Source organism: Rhinoderma darwinii, chromosome 1, assembly GCF_050947455.1.
Source record: "Rhinoderma darwinii isolate aRhiDar2 chromosome 1, aRhiDar2.hap1, whole genome shotgun sequence".
Classification (NCBI taxonomy): domain Eukaryota; kingdom Metazoa; phylum Chordata; class Amphibia; order Anura; family Rhinodermatidae; genus Rhinoderma; species Rhinoderma darwinii.
This window is the reverse complement of record NC_134687.1, coordinates 46,671,086-46,690,904: the sequence shown is the minus strand read 5'-3', so window position 1 is coordinate 46,690,904 and position 19,819 is coordinate 46,671,086. Positions and strand designations below refer to the sequence as shown.

Sequence of the window (19,819 nt, the reverse complement as noted above, 5' to 3'; positions counted from 1 at the left end):
TCTATTGTACTGCTGGATGCCTGGATAACGCAGGATATTAACACTATATATGCGGTATAATGCTCTGTATCCAATGCCCTGACACTCCCTGGTCTCTGGGGGAGAGGTTGTACTCCATTATTTCCTGGAGAATGTAGTCTGACATTTCTCTGTCAATTGACTCCGATTCATTACAACTGCCATGAAGCACACACATCCTGCTGCATTGTCCATACAGACAATACAGGAAGAAAGTGTTTGTTTCCAACATGGCCACCCCAGGGAAGTTTTCAAAAATAAAAAATAAATGGCTACATTTACAAAAATTTTTTACATAATATGATCTACTTGTCATGATGTCGATTCAGATCACCAAATATAACAATATCCGCACATATAAACAAATGACTGCCACTACTGACTGGTAATTTGGATCTGTACATGCAATGTTTATTAGGGCATCTTGAGATAATAGAGCGGAAAAACTCTCTGCAAAGAGCAGCACACTTTCCGAACGACTAATTGAACTCAATCGGATTTAGTGTTCAATTGAACCCCTCCAATTAGCTAGTGTCAGACGACCCAGTAAAAAAAGAAAAGGGTGTTGTTTAGTCTAGTGGTGGGCACTAAACTGGCATATCAAGCGATATCTAACTTGACTTATTTTTTGTTTCAGGAATCTAAAAAGTTCATGAATACAATCCTCAGCTACTTCGTTAAATATATTCAGTGGGTGAAAGATTCAGTAAGTAATTATGGTATATTCATTGAACAATGTACAGTATGACTATGTTCACACGTAGGGGAATCGCTGCAGATTTTCCATCCGGATGAGCGTGCTATAGTAGCAGCAAAGTACATGAGAGTTTAACTAATTTTATCCACATGCTGCAGAATATTTCCGTGCAGAAATTGACATGGTGTGGATTCTTTCATCTGCAGCATGACAATTTATGCTGCAGAATGGTTGCACATTTGTTGTATTTTTTTCCCTGTTGAGTTCAAACGGGCTGCAAAAATGCCAAATATTATTATTTTTTCCTGTGGAACAGCTGCATTTTCGCCGCAAAATTTGCAACTAGAAAAAAACAACTATTTGACCTTAAATGAAAAAATACCATATGACGGTTCATCCCATGTGACCACACTCATAGGCTGCAATGTCACAAGGGACAAAACGTCATCACAGGAGGCTAGCTGCAAAAAGACCAACTGGAGAAGAGGGATGTGTTGCTATAAGGGTATGTTCACACGCAGAGTCAAAAACGTCTCAAAATACGGAGCTGTTTTCAAGAGAAAACAGTTCCTGATTTTCAGACATTTTTTGTGCCACTCGCGAATTTTGCTGCGTTTTTTACGTCCGTTTTTGGAGCTTTTTACAATAGAGTCTATGGAAAACGGCTCCAAAAACGTCCCAAGAAGTGTCCTGCACTTCTTTTTCGCAGACTTTTTTTATGCGTAAAAAAACGCCGCGAAAAACGCTCCGTCGGAACAGAACATTTTCCCATTGAAATCAATGGGCAGATGTTTGGAGACGTTCTGCTTCCGATTTTTCGTCCATTTTTTGGGTGTTTACGGCCCAAAATTAGGCTGTGTGAACATACCCTAAGAACACTAGGACAGATGTATATGGTATTTTTTTTTTTTTACCCCTCTTCTGTTGTCTGCAGTGGCAAATCTGAACAAAAATCTGCACCAAATCAAACATGATTTGGCGTGGGCTTTCAGCCAGGATTACCTGCAGAATCTGGTTCGGATTTGTTGTTGAGATTTCTGCAGCAATTCCGACCTGTGTGAATTTACCATTTCTATAAGCTGCCCATCGATAACATATTAATGTTATATCTTGGGTTTTCTAATGTAAACAGAGTTTTTTCTTTATTGAAGAAAAAAAAAGGTATAATATTATCGGAATGATATCCTGGCATCCAGATTATAGATTGTAATACAGTTACTATGTACGCTGGTTCATATAAAATGTTAATTATCAATAATTACTCTCAAAATGAGGGAGAGAAGAAATGTAGATTTCTTAGGGTCAATTAAAGCATTTCCTACCTGAATTTATTTTCACAAAAATCTCATTAACGCTAACAGGATCTATCAACAGGATAGATAAAAGCATGTTTTGAGTACTGCCAAGCATCCTTGTGCCTTCCCTGCCCTATGTTCAGTGCCAGACTGTGCCAAGCCTGAGTTATTTGAAAAGTGTGGGGAACGTTTATCGAATCAGAAACTTTCGGGATTCGTCCCCGCCATTTTACAGATCAGAAAAAGACAAGTAGACAAAGAAGGATCACATGACCTTGGGTGGCGGTCCGATGTGCTTCCCCATAGTGCAGGCAGTCCTTCCTCTATCACAGCCCATCATGAGCGGTATATGTGTAAGTCACTGATAGCAGTCCTTTGAGTGACTGCCACTATAAACAGCCCAACCAACAAATGCTGCTGCTTTGTGGGGATACAGATAGGAGAGAGAGGACGTCAGATAGAGAGTGAGAGATACTAAAACACAGAAAACAGATAAATAGTGGGTTAGTCTCAGTGAGTGTTTTTCATAGTGAGAAGAAGAGAATAGATAATTAGATTTACAATACATTGATAGAGGGAGAAATTTTAGAGAGACCTAGGAATCAGTCATTGTGTTAGTTAGGCAGACACAGACAGCCATTTCTGTGATTGACTGCTGTTGCAGCTATACAATTTTTACATAAATTTGTGAATCACCAATCTACATCACATCATTCACAAATCTTAAATAATAATAATTTTGTTGGTGATAGCGTGCCACTGCCTTAGAAACAGACATCATGGATGTAACGTCACTCATTGTTTTGCATATATCTAATAGTGCCACAAAAAATTGGCGTATTGTTCCACATCAATCATTTATACAGCGCCGTTATACTTCCGTATGAGTTCAAGTGGCAGATTTTTAAAAATAAATAAATTTAAATCCTGGTGCTGATAGTGTGCCGCTGCCTATACAGACATCACGGACGTGACGCTACTCATTGTTTTGCATATATATAATTGCTAATAATAATGCCACAAAAAATTTACTTATTATTCTGAAGTGCAGTGTGTTTTTAAACAGGCTATTTGTAACCCCCGGCCACCATCCGTTTATCCATAGCCATATATGTTACCGTCACATTTATAATACTAATGCTCTCTTGGTGTTAAAGAGTTTGAAATGTGTCGGGTACAGTCCTAGGAAACCTCAGAGTGTTAAACACGACTTTTCAGGGCAATCAGAGCACTTTTGATATGCAACAAATTTATTTGAACTGAATTTAATCTAACGGCCGGTTCAGAATTGTACCCACAAACGAATTTTGGGAATTTCACACGTCTCTGCTGGTGAATTTTTGTCAGTAGAAAAGATAATGCAAGCATAATTAAAAAAATAAATATTGGCCACTGGCCACAAGAGCCCCCACGATAGACTGGCGATTTCCTGTTTTCTTCAGCTCACTTGTCAGATTTGGGCAGGGTCAGAAGAGAACGGGAGATTTAATGACATATGACAGTTCTTTGTACTGCTACACATAGATAAGTCAGAATAGTAATTATATACACAGATAAAGCCCTGTATGCAGCTCCCCTGCTACTCACTGGTCTCTGTGAATGGGCTGTACTCCATCTCTTCCTGGAGACTGTAATAATCTATGATCTCAGTCAATTGACTCTCATTAATTTCAGCCGCCATAAAGCACACACCTTGCTGCACTGCCTATACAGATAATACAGGCTGTAAGTGAGTGTCTCCAATATGGCCGCACCGAGAAAGTTTTTAAAAATAACAAATAAATGGCTAGATCATTAAAAAGAGCAGAGCAAAACATTATTTCTCTTCTGCAGATTTACATCCAATTAATGATATTAAATTTAAATACATGAGACATTTCCTTTAAAGTGTTAGAGACATTGACCCAGGAGAGGCTCCTGGGTATCCTCAGCGCCGTGATCATGGGATGCCCAACAGATTAAGTGACTAAAGACAGTAAGTGCTGAGGATGTCACTCGCAAGAAAAAAATCGTAATGGGGCTCCCGCTCTGAAGAATTTGGCTTGACCATGTATTACATGGTTACCTGGTTTTTGCACTTTCAATGGTCGGGCATATGGCCGGCACCAGTGGCGTAACTGTCAGGTCCATATATCAGGGTAGCTCCCTTCTTCCTGTTATTTCACACCGAATAACCACCTCTGTAAATTGAAAGCTGAAGGCATGCCTGGAAAGAAGTAAACTAGCCAGAGATGTTGGTACACAGCTTTCCCTAGATCAGACAGGAGGAGAACTGCCCTTTATTCAGAACAAAGAAACACACAGAGAAAAGACACATGCCCCTCCCTAGAGATGTGGGACTTGCTTAAGTCCCATTGGCTCCTCAGCTGTAAGTTCTCCTGTACATTCTTCTGCACACTCCTCTTTGCATTCCAGGGGGCGGTGTCTTCCATAGGCGTGTTATGCTTGCTCTTTGTGCTCCATGAATCCAATCTCTTTGTTTAATATACTGAATATATATATATATATATATATATATATATGTAAGGATAATATTTTTCAAACAATATACATGGTAATGATCCCTGACATAACTACCGCCGTAGCAGCCGTAGCGGCTGCTATGGGGCCCGCGGCATGAGGGGGCCCGTGTCGCCCACCGGCACGGGCCCCCTCCATGGCCGGAGGCTCCGCTAGCAGCCGTTATGGCTGCTACAGCGCAACGCCACTGAACACTACGGCAGAGCAGGGAGGTATCTCCCTGCTCTGCCATTAAACAAAAGACATGTATCACCTATCCACAGGATAGGGGATACATGTGTGATCGCTGGCATTGATAGGGAGAACGGGGGACTGAAAGCCCCCCAATGTTCTCCATGACAAACCTCGGACTTCCGGGGTCTGTGTCGGCAGCTCCGTAGAAATGAATGGAGCGCCGGTCGCGCTTGTGCGCATGCGTGACCAGCGCTTCTTTCATTTTTATTGAGCTGCGCAGACGCCGGAAGTCAGAGGTTAGTCATGGAGAACTTCGGGGGACTTTCTCTACAGGGGGGGGCTGTACACCGTTCCCTACAGGGGGGGCTGTATTCCGTTCCCTACAGGGGGGGCTATATGGCGTTCCCTACAGGGGGGGCTGTATGGCGTTCTCTACAGGGGGGGCTGTATGGCGTTCCCTACAGGGGGGGCTGTATGGCGTTCTCTACAGAGCGGGCTGTATGGCGTTATCTACAGGGGGGCTGTATGGCGTTCTCTACAGTGGGGGCTGTATGGCATTCCCTACAGGGGGGGCTGTATGGCGTTCTCTACAGAGCGGGCTGTATGGCGTTATCTACAGGGGGGCTGTATGGCGTTCTCTACAGTGGGGGCTGTATGGCATTCCCTACAGGGGGGGCTGTATGGCGTTCTCTACAGGGGGGGCTGTATGGCATTCTCTACAGGGGGGAGCTGTATGGCGTTCTCTACAGGGGGGGCTGTATGGCGTTCTCTACAGGGGGGGCTGTATGGCGTTAGCGCCATACAGCCCCCTCTGTAAAGAACGCCATACAGCTCCCCCTGTAGAGAACGCCATACAGCCCCCTCTGTAGATAACGCCATACAGCCCCCTCTGTAGAGAACGCCATACAGCTCCCCCTGTAGAGAACGCCATACAGCCCCCTCTGTAGATAACGCCATACAGCCCCCACTGTAGATGACGCCATACAGCCCCCACTGTAGAGGACGCCATACAGCCCCCTCTGTAGATAACGCCATACCGCCCCCACTGTAGAGAACACCATACAGCCCCTCTGTAGATAACGCCATACAGCCCCCTCTGTAGATAACGCCATACAGCTCCCCCTGTAGAGAACGCCATACAGCCCCCTCTGTAGATAACGCCATACAGCCCCCACTGTAGATGACGCCATACAGCCCCCACTGTAGAGGATGCCATACAGCCCCCACTGTAGAGAACACCATACAGCCCCTCTGTAGAGAACACCATACAGCCCCTCTGTAGATAACACCATACAGCCCCCCTGTAGATAACGCCATACAGCCCCCTCTGTAGATAACGCCATACAGCCCCCTCTGTAGATAACGCCATACAGCCCCCTCTGTAGAGGATGCCATACAGCCCCCTCTGTAGATAACGCCATACAGCCCCCTCTGTAGATAACGCCATACAGCCCCCTCTGTAGATAACGCCATACAGCCCCCTCTGTAGATAATGCCATACAGCCCCCCTGTAATAATGCCATACAGCCCCCTGTAGATAGCGCCATACAGCCCCCATTGTAGAGAACGCCATACAGAGTCCCCCCTGTAGATAACGCCATACAGCCCCCTTTGTAGATAACGCCATACAGCCCCCTTTGTAGATAACGCCATACAGCCCCCTCTGTAGATATCTACAAAGGGGGCTGTATGGCATTCTCTACAGAGGGGGCTGTATGGAGTTATCTACAGAGGGGGCTGTATGGCGTTATCTACAGGGGGGCTGTATGGCATTATCTACAGGGGGATGTATGGCGTTATCTACAGAGGGGGCTGTATGGCATTATCTACAGAGGGGGCTGTATGGCGTTATCTACAGGGGGGCTGTATGGCGTTCTCTACAGAGGGGGCTGTATGGAGTTATCTACAGAGGGGGCTGTATGGCGTTATCTACAGGGGGGCTGTATGGCGTTATCTACAGGGGGGGCTGTATGGCTTTATCTACAGGGGGGACTCTGTATGGCGTTCTCTACAATGGGGGCTGTATGGCGCTATCTACAGGGGGCTGTATGGCATTATTACAGGGGGGCTGTATGGCGTTATCTACAGAGGGGGCTGTCCGGGACGGACTGGACCGGGGGGAGGGGCCATGCAGACGCACATAGCAGACGTGCCGAACGTCTGAAACACTCCTCCTCCTCTCTGACGCTGTACACAGCACATGCAGCCAGAGAGGAGCAAGTCTGCAGGAGGAGCGGTCGAGCGACGAGAAGCACAAGGTAAGTTCCTGCCTTACTGGGTCCCGTGAGTATACTGCAAGGGGGGGTCTGGGCATTTTACAGACAGCAAAGGGCTCTATGGGGCTGGAATAATCCACCCCATAGAGCCCTCACATCACTATAATGGAAGGATTAGTGTGGGTGGGGGAGGGTCTGACAGTCTGACTTACTGCAGAGGATTCTGCCCCCCCCCCTTTAGAGCAGTCAGTCAGATGCTCAGACCCCCCCCCCTAACCTTTCAGTATAGTAACTAGTCAGGGCTCTATGGTGGGGGGAATTCCCCCTTAAGAAGCCCTCTGCTGTCAGTAAAACGCCCAGACCCCCCCCCCTCCTTGCAGTATACTCCTGGCAGGGGCAGGAAGCTGAGCGCAGTATAAGGGCTTTGTAGCTTTCCTGTGCTTAATTAGCGTGGGAAAGCTACAAGCGGGGCTGTGACTGGTGAGTCTCACAGTCACTCCCAGTGCACACTGCATGCGGCAGCCAGTCTGACTGTGAGTCTCTGACCAGTCACCACCCACACGCAGCAGACAGACAGGATAGACTGATAAACCCTCAATTACTACAGTTTCACAGGCATTGACTATGATGGCTTCTATAGTGTAGTTGCTGGTTCAAATCCCAGCTGGGGTTTTTTTATTTTTTTTTATTTAATATTAATATCTTACTTGTATTGGGCTTTGTTCACACTAGCATTAATATACGTTTACCTCTCTTCCGTCAGAGGAAGAGAGGATCGATACGTTAAACGGAAAGCAACGGCTCCATTAGAATTACCATTGCTTTCAATGGTAATTCTTTTGTATCAGTTGCTTTCCGTTTGTCTCCGTTCGCTAGGTTTCCGTTCTTTTGAACGGAAATAAAAGTTTTGCAGACTGCACTTTTGTTTCCTTTAACAAAAACGGAAACTTGGCGAACGGAGACAAACGGAAAGCAACTGATACAAAAGAATTACCATTGAAAGCAATGGTAATTCTAATGGAGCCGTTGCTTTCCGTTTAACGTATCGATCCTCTCTTCCTCTGATCATTGTATTATTCTGTGGCTTCCTACCCTCATCTGTCTGATCTTATCTTTTCAGATCGCCCTGGATGTTGCAGGATGTAAACCAATTGCAAATGCTGTCGACACTGTAGTAGATGTATTTTTATGCAGCTACATAATCGATTCAGTGGTAAGATACCTCCATCAAAACACTCCATTTGGGGAATATGAATACGTAACTTGGAGTTGTATTTCCATTAATTACAACTGGTTACAGGCTACGAACTAACCTATATCACAGCATTGCCTTTTGTCTAGTGAAACTTGCTAATGTTATTGCTTCCTCTAACGCATACTGTACATATATGGGCCATTATACCCTAGTGGAAATGTCACTTCTTGTAAACCATGGTGTACAATATTTTGAAGCCCCCTAGTGGAACTAAAAACATAAATTAATAAAGGTTAATGCATTTTATTTAAAAATGTAAAAAAATTATTTGGGGGAAAAATATCTAAACCATCTTTTTTCTATAAAAAGTGGTTTTATTTGGTAAAAGTATTAAAAAAACTAAAATAAATAAACATATATGGTATTGCCAAAATCATAAAAACTATTTTTTCACATAAAATTTGCTACTGTTGTGACAATTGGTAAAACATAAAAAAAACTATACATATTTGGTATCACCAGAATCGTACCAAGCCATAGATTAAAACTAACATGCTATTTATGCCGCATGGTGAACGGCATACATTTTAAATCCATATAACAAAGGCGGAAATGCTGATTTATTTTTCCATTCCCACCCTAAAAATGTAAATAAAGTTAAGCAACAAGTTTAGCACCCCAAAATGGTGTTTTTGAAAAATACAACTCATCCAGTAAAAAACATGCCTTCATAGGGTATGTTCACACAGGGCGGATACGCTGCGTAAAAGTACACAGCGTATCCGCCCTGGTCCACGCAGGGAATTCCAGCCGAAAAAACGCACTAAATTGTGGGGCAGTTTTTCAGCCAGAATGTACTCTACGGAAAATAGCAGGTTAAAATAAAAAAAGTCCATACTTATCCGTAGTCATGGCGATGCGTCCCTCTGACGTCCTTCAGCACAGCCTCCTGGGATGACGTTTCATCCCATGTGACCGCTCCATCCTGTGATTGGATGCATCAGTCACATGGGATAAAACTTAATCTGTGGAGGCCAGGCTGGACGCAGAAGCAGAGAGATCTGGGTAAATATAGGCTTGATTTATTTTCTGAGTTGCGATTTTTGCGGTGGAATCCCAGCTTTTCCACCACAAAAATAACATTTGCCTTTTTTATTGTGGGTTTTAGCTCCCCATTAAATTCAATGTGCATGTGTCTTTTTTCAACCATACCAACTATGCAACAATGTAACACAATACCAGCTATTCTGCAGCATAAATTGACATGCTGCGGATTAAAAAAACGCACCGCAGGTCAATATATAAACGTTTTTTGTTGGCGAGTTTTTTTCAAATTTCATCCACTTTGATGCTCCTGTATTACGCTGCAGATTTTCAGCAATGAAATCCGTTGCAGAAAATCCGTAGTGTTAACGCTACGTGTGGACTTACCCATACAGCTATGTCGGCGGAAAAGTAAGAACGTTATGGCTCTCTGAATGCGGCGATGAAATAAATGAAAATATTCCCAAGGTCCTTACTGACAAAATGTCCTCAAGGTGTTAACCAAACAATTTGTGATTTTCATGGGTTATTAAAGTTATTTACTCTTTTTTTTTCTTATAGAATTCCTTCTGGTTTGGTTTGGGGGGCGCTACAATATTTTTAATCCCTGCTATTATTTTTGCCATCAAGTTAGCAAAGTTCTATCGTAGAATGGAGACAGAAGACGTTTATGATGAGTGAGTACCTAAATATGTATGGATATTATTAGTCTGTATATTAATTAATTTAGACATTAATTTAAAGGGAAACTCGAAGGTAAACAACTGGACAAATACAGAAGAGATCCCTGTGCATTTGGACATCCTGTTGCTATTCAGTTTTGGATACTTAATATGGGGATGCGGCTTGTTCCATAGAGATGACTGTACCTCCTTATTAATGTTGGGATAAGCAAGTATCTACAATTAATTCATCTTATTTGGAGCTGTTTTAATAGATCTTTGGTAGTGTAGTAGCTTTTTTATACCTTAAAGTGGAACTTTCGGCAAAAATGCAGCTTTTGGCCAGTCGTTAGAGATCTACACCGCCCCAAAGTTTGACTTACCTGTATGCCACCATTTCCAAGATTAACTATTGTCCTTTAGTAGGTTATAGCTGAAGCAGGTGCTGGCCGTGACAACTTACAGGGTTATGGTTAGTATTTGTTGGCATATTTCCTATGGTGACTTTAAGGTGGCTTAGTGGTGCTCGGTTGTCATGGACAGCACAAGCTTCAGATGTGGCCTAGTAGAAAATAGTGTATGATCTCCTGAATAGTGACATTCAGGTAAGTAATGAGCGAATGTTGTGGTACATAGGTGTGGCCAAAAGGTGAATTTTCTGAGTTTGCTTGGAGTCACACTTTAAATAAGGAGCATTCGTTTAGGTCTAGAGAGTTTATGTATCTGCTGCACAGACAGACGTATAAAGAAATATTGTAGTCAGAGAACCAAACCTAATATTTAGATTATAATGGTGGAGAGAACGTTTTGAGAAGGTACCAGCTAGACCCAGAGTTCCTGACGTGGTCATATATGAGTGTATGTCTATGATTCTTCTTTATCTTGGACAAAAAGATTTAATTCTAGTAATTTTTCTTTTTTATTTGAAGGAGATGCAAATGAACTGAGAGTGTTTCAAATCTTAAATTGGGGTCATGTCACAGATCTGCATGGGGTAGGGTGGCTAGATGATGACTTAGAAGTTCTATAAATTGCCTTTGGGTTAGTGTAAGTAGGCACTGGCTTACATGCTTTTGGACCTGGGTTATTTTTTGTGGTTAAGGCTTGTACCTTGTTAGTGCATCATTACCATTAAGGAATATAAGGACTTTGTCAATGTTGGAGGGTTAGAAATGATCACTCTATGGCACTTGTCTTCCTAATGCAACCATCGCCATCAATAGTAACCATCATACTGTCAATATCCATAGTTAGTTGTATTCCCGATTATAGGTTCTCAACTTCTGGTACGTGTAGGGGGTACTTGCACTGTCCTAATGTTGTGCTGTTAACAGTGTTTGATGACAGCCTTAGGAGTACTTAGATGTCATCTATTTGAGTTAGTGGGTACAAGGCTGATACACTCTTCTAGATCACTTTGTCTGATTGTTAGGTCAGAAGGAGTTTTTTCACTTGGCAGTTAAATTGGAAGATCACTCACTTGGGTTTTGCATTTTTTCTTTTGATCAGCTTAGCATAATCACAATTTATTCAATAGCTAAACTAAATGGGCCTTTGACTTTAAAAGAAAAAATAATTCAGTGTTAGGCCAACCCTTGTGCAATGTTTCCTCAAAAGCTTTACTTAACTGAATCCTCCACTTCTAGGACGTAGCTAAAGTCCGTCCTGGGATGTCCTAGTAGCATTGACATTAACTTCATTTTCTAATTTTGATATATCGATCTATTCAAGAATAGTCTAGGAACATGGTGGGGAAAATAGCCTTGAGCAGTAACCATAGGTGTAACTACCAGGGTAGCATGCATAGCAGCTGCTATGGGGCCCAGCAACGGAGGAGGAGGACAACCTTACTGATCACTGTTGATAATTTAGGGGAAAAGCGAAATTTAATGTGCAGGAAATGAGAGAAAGTGGATGATAAAATGTATGGAGCAGAGAGGTGAGTGAAGGACTCAAAAGATCATAATAACCAAAAAAGTTCCATTACCTGAACTCACTTGCTTCTAAGGGTGGTCATCGTGGAATTGGGCCCAATGGTTACTTGTCATGCCCCGGGCAGTAACCAAGAGTCAATATAATTCTATGATCCCACAGTGGGAGAACAATTATTGTTGGCAAATAAAAACTCCATGTGGACAATGTACTATTGCCAATTAGATCCTCAAATGGTCCTACATTTATGATGTTGAAGATGTGAGCACCATCAAATATAAATAGAAACAATCCATCAATGTCAGGAATTTTTGGATTCCTAAAGTTTTATTGTTTCATCATCATTCACATTGACATATATAACCAAAAGAAGTTTGCCTCGTATTGTCTCTCTGTGACCGATTGTGTCTGTCCTAACTAGTTTTTCTTCTCTTATCTACAGTACTTCTGTTTCAGGGACTTGGCATTTCACTTTATGATAACTGTTTTTACCATTGGACTTCCAATCATGCCTCCTTATTCAGTACTGATTCACTCTCTGAGAACATTTACTGTTCTACGTTCTCCATATTTCCTCTTGTATTTTATTCATCGATGCAGACAACTCCTATAGATTGCACTGAGTACTACTGGTGCTACAGGAATGCACTGCATTGTTCCACAGGTGCATCTGGTACTTAGGCTACTTGCAATAACCAAATGTAAAAAATCAGGACTGACTATAAGCCTGACCCAATAAAAAGCACAAGCTTATGATTTTTTTTTATATATATATATTTATATCACTAATTTATTATATACTAACTTTGCCGTTTTAAAGTAATTTTCCCTCTTTTTATATCTTGTAGTGTTGAAACTGTCCCCATGAAAAAGTAAGATTTTTATGCTATTTTTGTGTTTTTTTTTTAAATTTTTGTATAATCCTAACAGAGGGGCTAACTCGTATTTTGAGATACCTTTAATGTGTCAGTCTGTGCTTATCTATGTATTTTATACCAGGACCACGATTATGGTAATATTAACTCCATTTATTTTAATACAATTCTGTATTTTTATTGCATGCCACTTTTTTAATTATCCTGTCACATAGTATCACAATAAAATATTACATGTCACTTTTTTTATATATATATTTTTTCCCATTATTTCTTTTTTATCTTTTTACATGATACATCAATTTATTTTTTTCATGCAATTGTTTTATTACAGTATGGAAAATGGTAATAATGGTTATCATAATGAGTATTTGTATGGTATACGCAATCCTATTATGACCAGGTAAAAACACTTTAAGAGCACGCCTTTCTGGTTTTATTATTCATTTTTGTGCATGGTATTTCTTTTGCATGACATTTGGCTTTTCATGTCACAAGGGCAGGTTGCATGGATTGTATGTATTCTTAAGGCCATTTTACACTGGCCAATAATGGGGCAAACGCTCGTTCATCAGCTGATCATATCGTTTTAAATGCAGAAAATATTATCGTTATCGGCAGCACATCTCCCTCTGTAAACAGGGAGACGTGCTGCCGACATGATCAAAATGTGTTAAACCAACTATTATAAATTATTTGCTCCCTTTTCAAATCCCCCGCTGATGGATCTCTGGTCCCCCGCTGGTCTTTCTTTACACTACTACAGCGCTGATATATCATTCAACACGCGACTGTGGTGGAAATCACTAGTTGCAGCAGTGACTTCAGAAAGGTCAAAGCGTCACCATTTCAGCCAGTAATTGGCTGCCTCGGTGTTAGTATGATACATTATCACTGCCGATAGTGAAAACATAGAGCAGCGGGAAACCAGGGCTCCATCAGTGTGGGACCTGTGATTTATCGGCGGGGGATTTCATTTTTTGCTATTGTAACACACATACTATTGGAACAAACTTTACATACCTGAAAACCCCGTTTTAGGCTATGCTCACACTGCTTCCGGCACATACGTCGACCAGGTCCATGAACCCATATGATATACATATATATCGGTATATCTTTATATTCGCTTTGTAGGAAACGGCAGATTGCTATCCATTGCTACACAGTAGGCCACCACAAAAAAACGTAGAGCACAATATATGCTTTTTTGTTTTACAATGGAAAATGCCAATGTGGTGAGCTAGGTTGATCTACTGTATTGTTCTACTATTTATAATTAAGTTTTATTTATTAGGTCTAATGTTTTAGTGCATGGTTGTTTTAGGCAAATGAAGCATGAGCATCTAAATGACTTTTGCTTGTTAGTTTGCATTTCTCTTTGCACGTCTAATTTATTTTGGAAATTTAAGAATATATACTGTATGTTTTTCATATAGTCTATTGAGAAACATATCTCTGTCCATATTTTAAAACTATTTTGCTGAAAGAATTAATTTACTTATTCCTTAAATATAATTTTGGCTATTACCGTTATTAACAGAATTCTAGCTAGCTGTTGGGGAAATTCAACTTTCTTGCCAGTATGCCTGTTAGAATAAAGTCTAAAAGAGATTGTCTGAGATTACAAAAAAGCAGTCTGTTTTTCTCAGGAACAGCACCACTCTTTTCCATGGGCTGTGTTTGGCATTACAGCTCAACCACATTCAAGGGAATAGGGCATAGCTGCAATACAGCCCATAAACAAGAGTGGCGCTGTTTCTGGAACGTAAGTAGACTCTTTTTTTCTCTAATCACTTTCAACTCCTTAAATAATATCAAAAATGGTGTCAATAATTAATTATAGGCAATATCTATTAGAATTACTGGATAATCTATTGAAATCATCAACAATCAATGAAGTATACATTACATATTTCACACACAGAGTTGATTTCTATCTTGTGCAACACATCAACCCCTTGCATACAGATGTGGCAGAGTTCAGTTTATCATATCTAAGATTGCAGGTAAACCTACTGCATTAAGGCCCTATTACACCGGTCGATTTTGGCCGGTGAAGCGAGCGTTGACCAACGAGACAGCTCGTTGATCAGCGCTCGTTTCCCCCTTTCACAAGGAGCTATGTATGTGAACGAGTGGTCGTTACTCCGATCGCTCGTCCCCATACATTATTATGATGTCGGCAGCGCGTCTCCCTGTTTACACAGGGAGATGTGCTGCCGACAGCGATAATATTTTACTTTTTAAAACGATACAATCAGCGGATGAACGAACGTTTGCTCGTTCATCTGCAGATCCCTGTCGTGTTTCCACAGGGCAATTGTCGGCAACAAGCGTTCTATGACTGCTCATCTGTCCAATAATTTCCCCGTGTAAAACCCCCTTTATGTTAGCTTAAATAGTTATCATAGTGCAGAGAATGAAGCCGGTAAATTACATATGTGGGAGAAACACAAAACGGAGTACAGTCACAATCCTTATGTGCCTTATAAGTCAATACATGGGCTAAAAGTCCCTATTTAGTAAAGAGTTAGGCTCACATTGTGTTCTGTACGTCATATAACGTGTTTGTTAAAGGGGTTGCCCGCTTTGGAAAATTATATTTGCGCCAGAAGGATCCCCCAACAATAAACTGTTAACAGCTGTGCAATGCCTCTGCAGCGCCACCACAGGAGAAATGAATCATTACACAGTGCTCATTGAAATCACTCATTGCTCAGATGTACGGAGTCCTACAGAACATGAAATGCTCTTTGTAGCTAATAGATGAGGTACCTTGATGAGGACCTCCTTCTATTAACTTAGAATTTCCTAATAAGTTATTTGAAAATGGGTTTTCTAAACCAGACAATCCCTTTAATCTGCTCCTTGGACTACCTCTATATTGACCTTATACTTTGCAAAGAGTCTTGCAATGCCAGCTTTTGTGTAAAATGTGAAGCTGCATGGTTTAGATTTTACAACTTAAAATAATGTTGAGTTTTCCTAAATAAATGCCGGCTTACACCTAGTGACGTCTGTTTTCTTTTATACTACGTTCCTTGAACATGAATAGTCTATCTTCATTTGACTCTGTGAGTAGATTCCCTCGAGCTTCTGCCCCACCACGTCAAGATGATTGATGAAACCTATCCAGTTGTTTGAGATTGTGGAGGTATCATATCTGTTCTCTGTAGCTTGACCCTTGTTCACCATGGCTCTAGCTTTTGCCTCTATCCTTTACTGTTACTAAGTTCTCTACGTTTTCTTCACAACTTTCTAACACTGGAGCTTATGCAAAAATACACATAATTATTCTCAACAATTCATTAAAATTTCAATAAAATAGAAACTTTTCTTATTGTTATATTGTAAAGAGATGAATCTTTGAGTAGCATGGTTGACCAGTAAAAGGAATGTTTACTATACACCTATGATCTGAGAAGGACTTTCTCTTAACTATGGAGATGTCCTGTACTCAGGTTTGGGGTGATTTTCTGATAAAAAAAAATTTAATCAGACTTGGGCTGAATTATGTTTTATTCCTATATCTTGTGAGTTTAAAAAGCTACTAACTTTTTGGCAAGCCAGTGATTTATATAATATGCACATTAAGCCCCATGTATAAAACCAACAAACAAACACAAACCTGTACATACAAAAAGTAAAGTAGTGACTTCTAATATTTGATTGTTTTCCGGGTCAGATTATCAAATGTGACCAGTTTTAGGTGATTTATATAAACTAATAAGTCATATTTATTGTTATTTAAAGCAAGTGAATGTATAGAGTTAATCTACAAAAGTGAATTCCCCAGAATATTTCTTGACTAGTTACAATAGAGATAGGACTTGAAGGGAGCATGCATTATTCCCATGGCTGCTCCTGAGAATTTTCATCAATGAATTGTGTTGAGAATACTTATGTTCTTTTAATATAACCAGTTGCATATTTTAAACATATCTGTAAAAACGATCTTTTTACAAAAATAAGACATTTTGATGACTTCCGATCGGATAATTGTCTTTTTGTTCTGTTAAAATTGGCCACGTTTTCTGTTTTGGGCTTTGTTATGTGTAAGCTGTTTCTTGTTCTCTTTGTTTTCTGTTGCATATTATTAATCTTCATTGTCTGAGAAAACAAATGTCTTAATGCTTTATGTATCTGGTAGCAAATAAAATAAATTAAGATTATTGACATCCTAGTTTAGATTTTAATTTTAGCCTCTTGTGAAACGCGCTTTATTATCTACATATTTTTCATTAAAAACTATGCATATGGATGTTATCATGTTTTCTAAGTAAATGAATAAATATCAAGTGCCATAATTTCATGAAATTGTGGAATAAGTCATAAAACGAGTTCAAACAGATATTGTTAATTCATCAATTGCAACTCTTTTAATTTTAAGGTGTAGCAGCTTATATTGTAAATTGAATAAGGACTAAAAATTTGATTTATAAATGTTAAAATAAAAAGTTTACTCATTGAACAATTATGAATGTCATACAAAATGTGTAATTTATGAAATAGTTGAAAAATCTGGAAAAAGAGAAAGTTAAAGTAAGAGGATTTGACGATTTTCAAGAATAGAAGCTGCTAACACTAGATACTATCATTGGGTAAAAAACTGTCCATCACCCGATGAATACCCAACTTGCAGCACACGTCCCTGGATGGGAAAAAACCAGGAAGGTTGCCATTTAGTCAAGTACTGCTCAGGTTAAACACATGCTGTGACAACCACTTTGATGATCATTCCAAACTACGTATAATAATCCAGCAGAGACTTCTACCTGTATTGAGGAGGGTTTTTTCCAGGGTCTCGGATCACTGCAAGCTTCCAGAACTTCTACTATTTTAAGTTGTTATCCAGCTCAAGGTTTAATTCTAGATAAATAATGGCATCAAAAGAGATTAAAAATACATATCCCATCAATTAAAATAGATCGATCTGCTGCCAATTTGGGTGTTCACAGAGGGGTGAGTGAAGGTTGCAGGTATAGGTGTATGTACAGAATGGATTCAGGTCTGGAGAATTAAACTTAAGCAGGACTTATTATCAACAACGGCAGGTTTTTCTGTAAAATGAAAAATAACTTTTGTAAAAGAAAAAAATGTGTGTCAATTTTTCGTTAAAAAAAATTATACCACAATTTCTACTTACTAGTAAGTGATATCTGCCTTTATTTATTGCAGTGCTATGGAACAGTGGTAGAAGACAATGGAGATTCTGGTAAGTACAGCTAAACACCCATGTATAAAAAAAATAAGAACTGACCAAAAGCTGACAGAGAATAAAGGTTAAGTTATAGCAAAAATAACACATGCACAGATATGAATGTATATGAATAAATATAGGTCATCGTATTGAGTGAAGTATAGACGCAAGAAGATTAAATTACAATAAACTGCAAAAAATTTATGTTTTTGAAAGTCAGAAAATAAGCAAGGATACAGAAATATCATAGGAAGATTTTAAAAATAACAACAATTACCTGAGAGGAATAGTCCAAGTAACCTGCCAGATGACACTGGAAAGCCCCTACACATTTTGCCTTAGGCCTGTTCGGTAAAGCGAGTGGAATATTGTAAAAAATGAATAAACCTTCCTGCTATAGAACTAAGCAGGAACTATAAGGGACACTAAAGTCTATATTATCTGCATTTGATATACATATTAGATAGCTGTTGGGTGAATGCTCATTGGGCCAACAGCTATATCTACTGACAGGCCCCCAGCCATACACATACAGGTTTGGCTCAGCCAAGCGTGCATGTTTAATTTAATGGAAGAAAGGGTGTTAAAACTTCTATTAAACACCTCTGTTGGGTAATAAAGGCTCAAGAATTTTGAAATTTAACATGCCTAATATGTCAGGGGAATGTCAGGCTGCCCCCATAAACACTAGATCAATAGCCGATACTGCTGAAATCGGTGTGTTTAGACAATTTTAACTAAGTTCTTTACGGGGATTTCTGTCCGGAAGTCCAGAAAAAATGTCTGCTCCCATAATCATTATATTATCTCAAATATTTCCAACATATATGTGTGATCTTCAGGTCTTAAAAACATGTTATCATTCAGTGATGTCAGAACTATGACAACATAAAATCGATTATATCACCACTGAATTCTTATGGCCAGAACCATGAGGATCAGAAATAGAAGAAGCTGCACCCAGGAAACCTTACAAGTTAACATCTAAGCAGCTAAGACATTGTCTACTCTGAGGGAAAATGGCACTGCCTAGGTGGAAGACAGGTTCTTCTTAGCTACTCAAAAATATGCCTCTCACTGGAAGGACTGATGCTTAAAGGGTAACTAAGCAGTTGACAAACTTCTGACATGTCATAGTGACATGTCTGAAGTTTTGATTGGTGGGGGTCCGAGCACTGAAACCCCACCAATCCCTAAAATGAAGCGGCAGAAGCACTCGTGTGAGTGCTCAGCGGCTTAGTTTCTGTTCGTCTTTTTCCGGAAAACCGATGTATTGGAGTACAGGCTCATAGACTTTCTATTGAGCCCGTACTCTGATACATTGATTTCCGAAAAAAGCAGAACAAAAACGAAGCGGCTGAGCGCTCACACGAGCGCTTCTGCCACTTTGTTTTAGTGATTGTTGGGGGTCGTAGTGCTTGGACCCCCACCAATCAAAACTTCTGACATGTCACTGTGACATGTCAGAAGTTTTGTGAACGTTTAGTTACACTTTAAGAAAACTTATATAACTAGTAGCTCTTAAACACATAAGCTTTAAAAAAACAAAAACAAAATGTGGGGATAGATTAGTCATTAAAAATGATGGTGATGCACTACAGGCATGCTTTTTTATGATCCAGCTATCTGGTTGGACCACTGTTCGTTATTATGTCCTACTACGAGTATAATTTTAAGTACTATTTCTTTTATAGGTGCAGCATTATATACAGAGATAACACAACTTCAGTTTGTGCAAAGTATAAGCGCTTTTTGTAATATGTAAGACATGACTGCCTGACAAATCGTAAAACTTCAGACTTCCAGAGTCTTCAAAAACTTCCCTTCCAAGAAGAATGAATACATGTGGACTGTAGAGAAACTCTTACCAATTCCATATTTGTGACACTTCTTTTAATTATATGTAAATCTGTCACTGCCAAGAAGTAATGCCATGCATAGCAGAACTATGGGGTTAAGAACAAGTGTTTACACTAGTGCTCATTTTT

At 40.1% G+C, this 19,819-nt stretch overlaps 1 protein-coding gene across 14 annotated transcripts in view; it reads left to right on the top strand.

The window, feature by feature from the left end:
- PROM1 (prominin 1) overlaps positions 1-19,613 on the top strand; it is a 192,044-nt gene extending 172,431 nt beyond the window's left edge. For 6 of the 14 annotated variants that reach the window (XR_012882462.1, XR_012882467.1, XR_012882465.1 and 3 more), the window contains 8 exons: positions 656-724; positions 8,041-8,133; positions 9,721-9,836; positions 12,602-12,625; positions 12,963-13,031; positions 15,687-15,785; positions 17,810-17,846; positions 19,526-19,577. Coding sequence is in view for 8 of the 14 variants with exons in the window: in XM_075858373.1 (XP_075714488.1) it covers positions 656-724; positions 8,041-8,133; positions 9,721-9,836; positions 12,602-12,625; positions 12,963-13,031; positions 17,810-17,828 (390 nt within the window). In the remaining 6 variants the exon portion in view is untranslated. The other 8 variants (XM_075858373.1, XM_075858353.1, XM_075858309.1 and 5 more) reach the window with 4 other exon arrangements.
- The last annotated feature ends 206 nt before the right edge of the window (positions 19,614-19,819 follow it).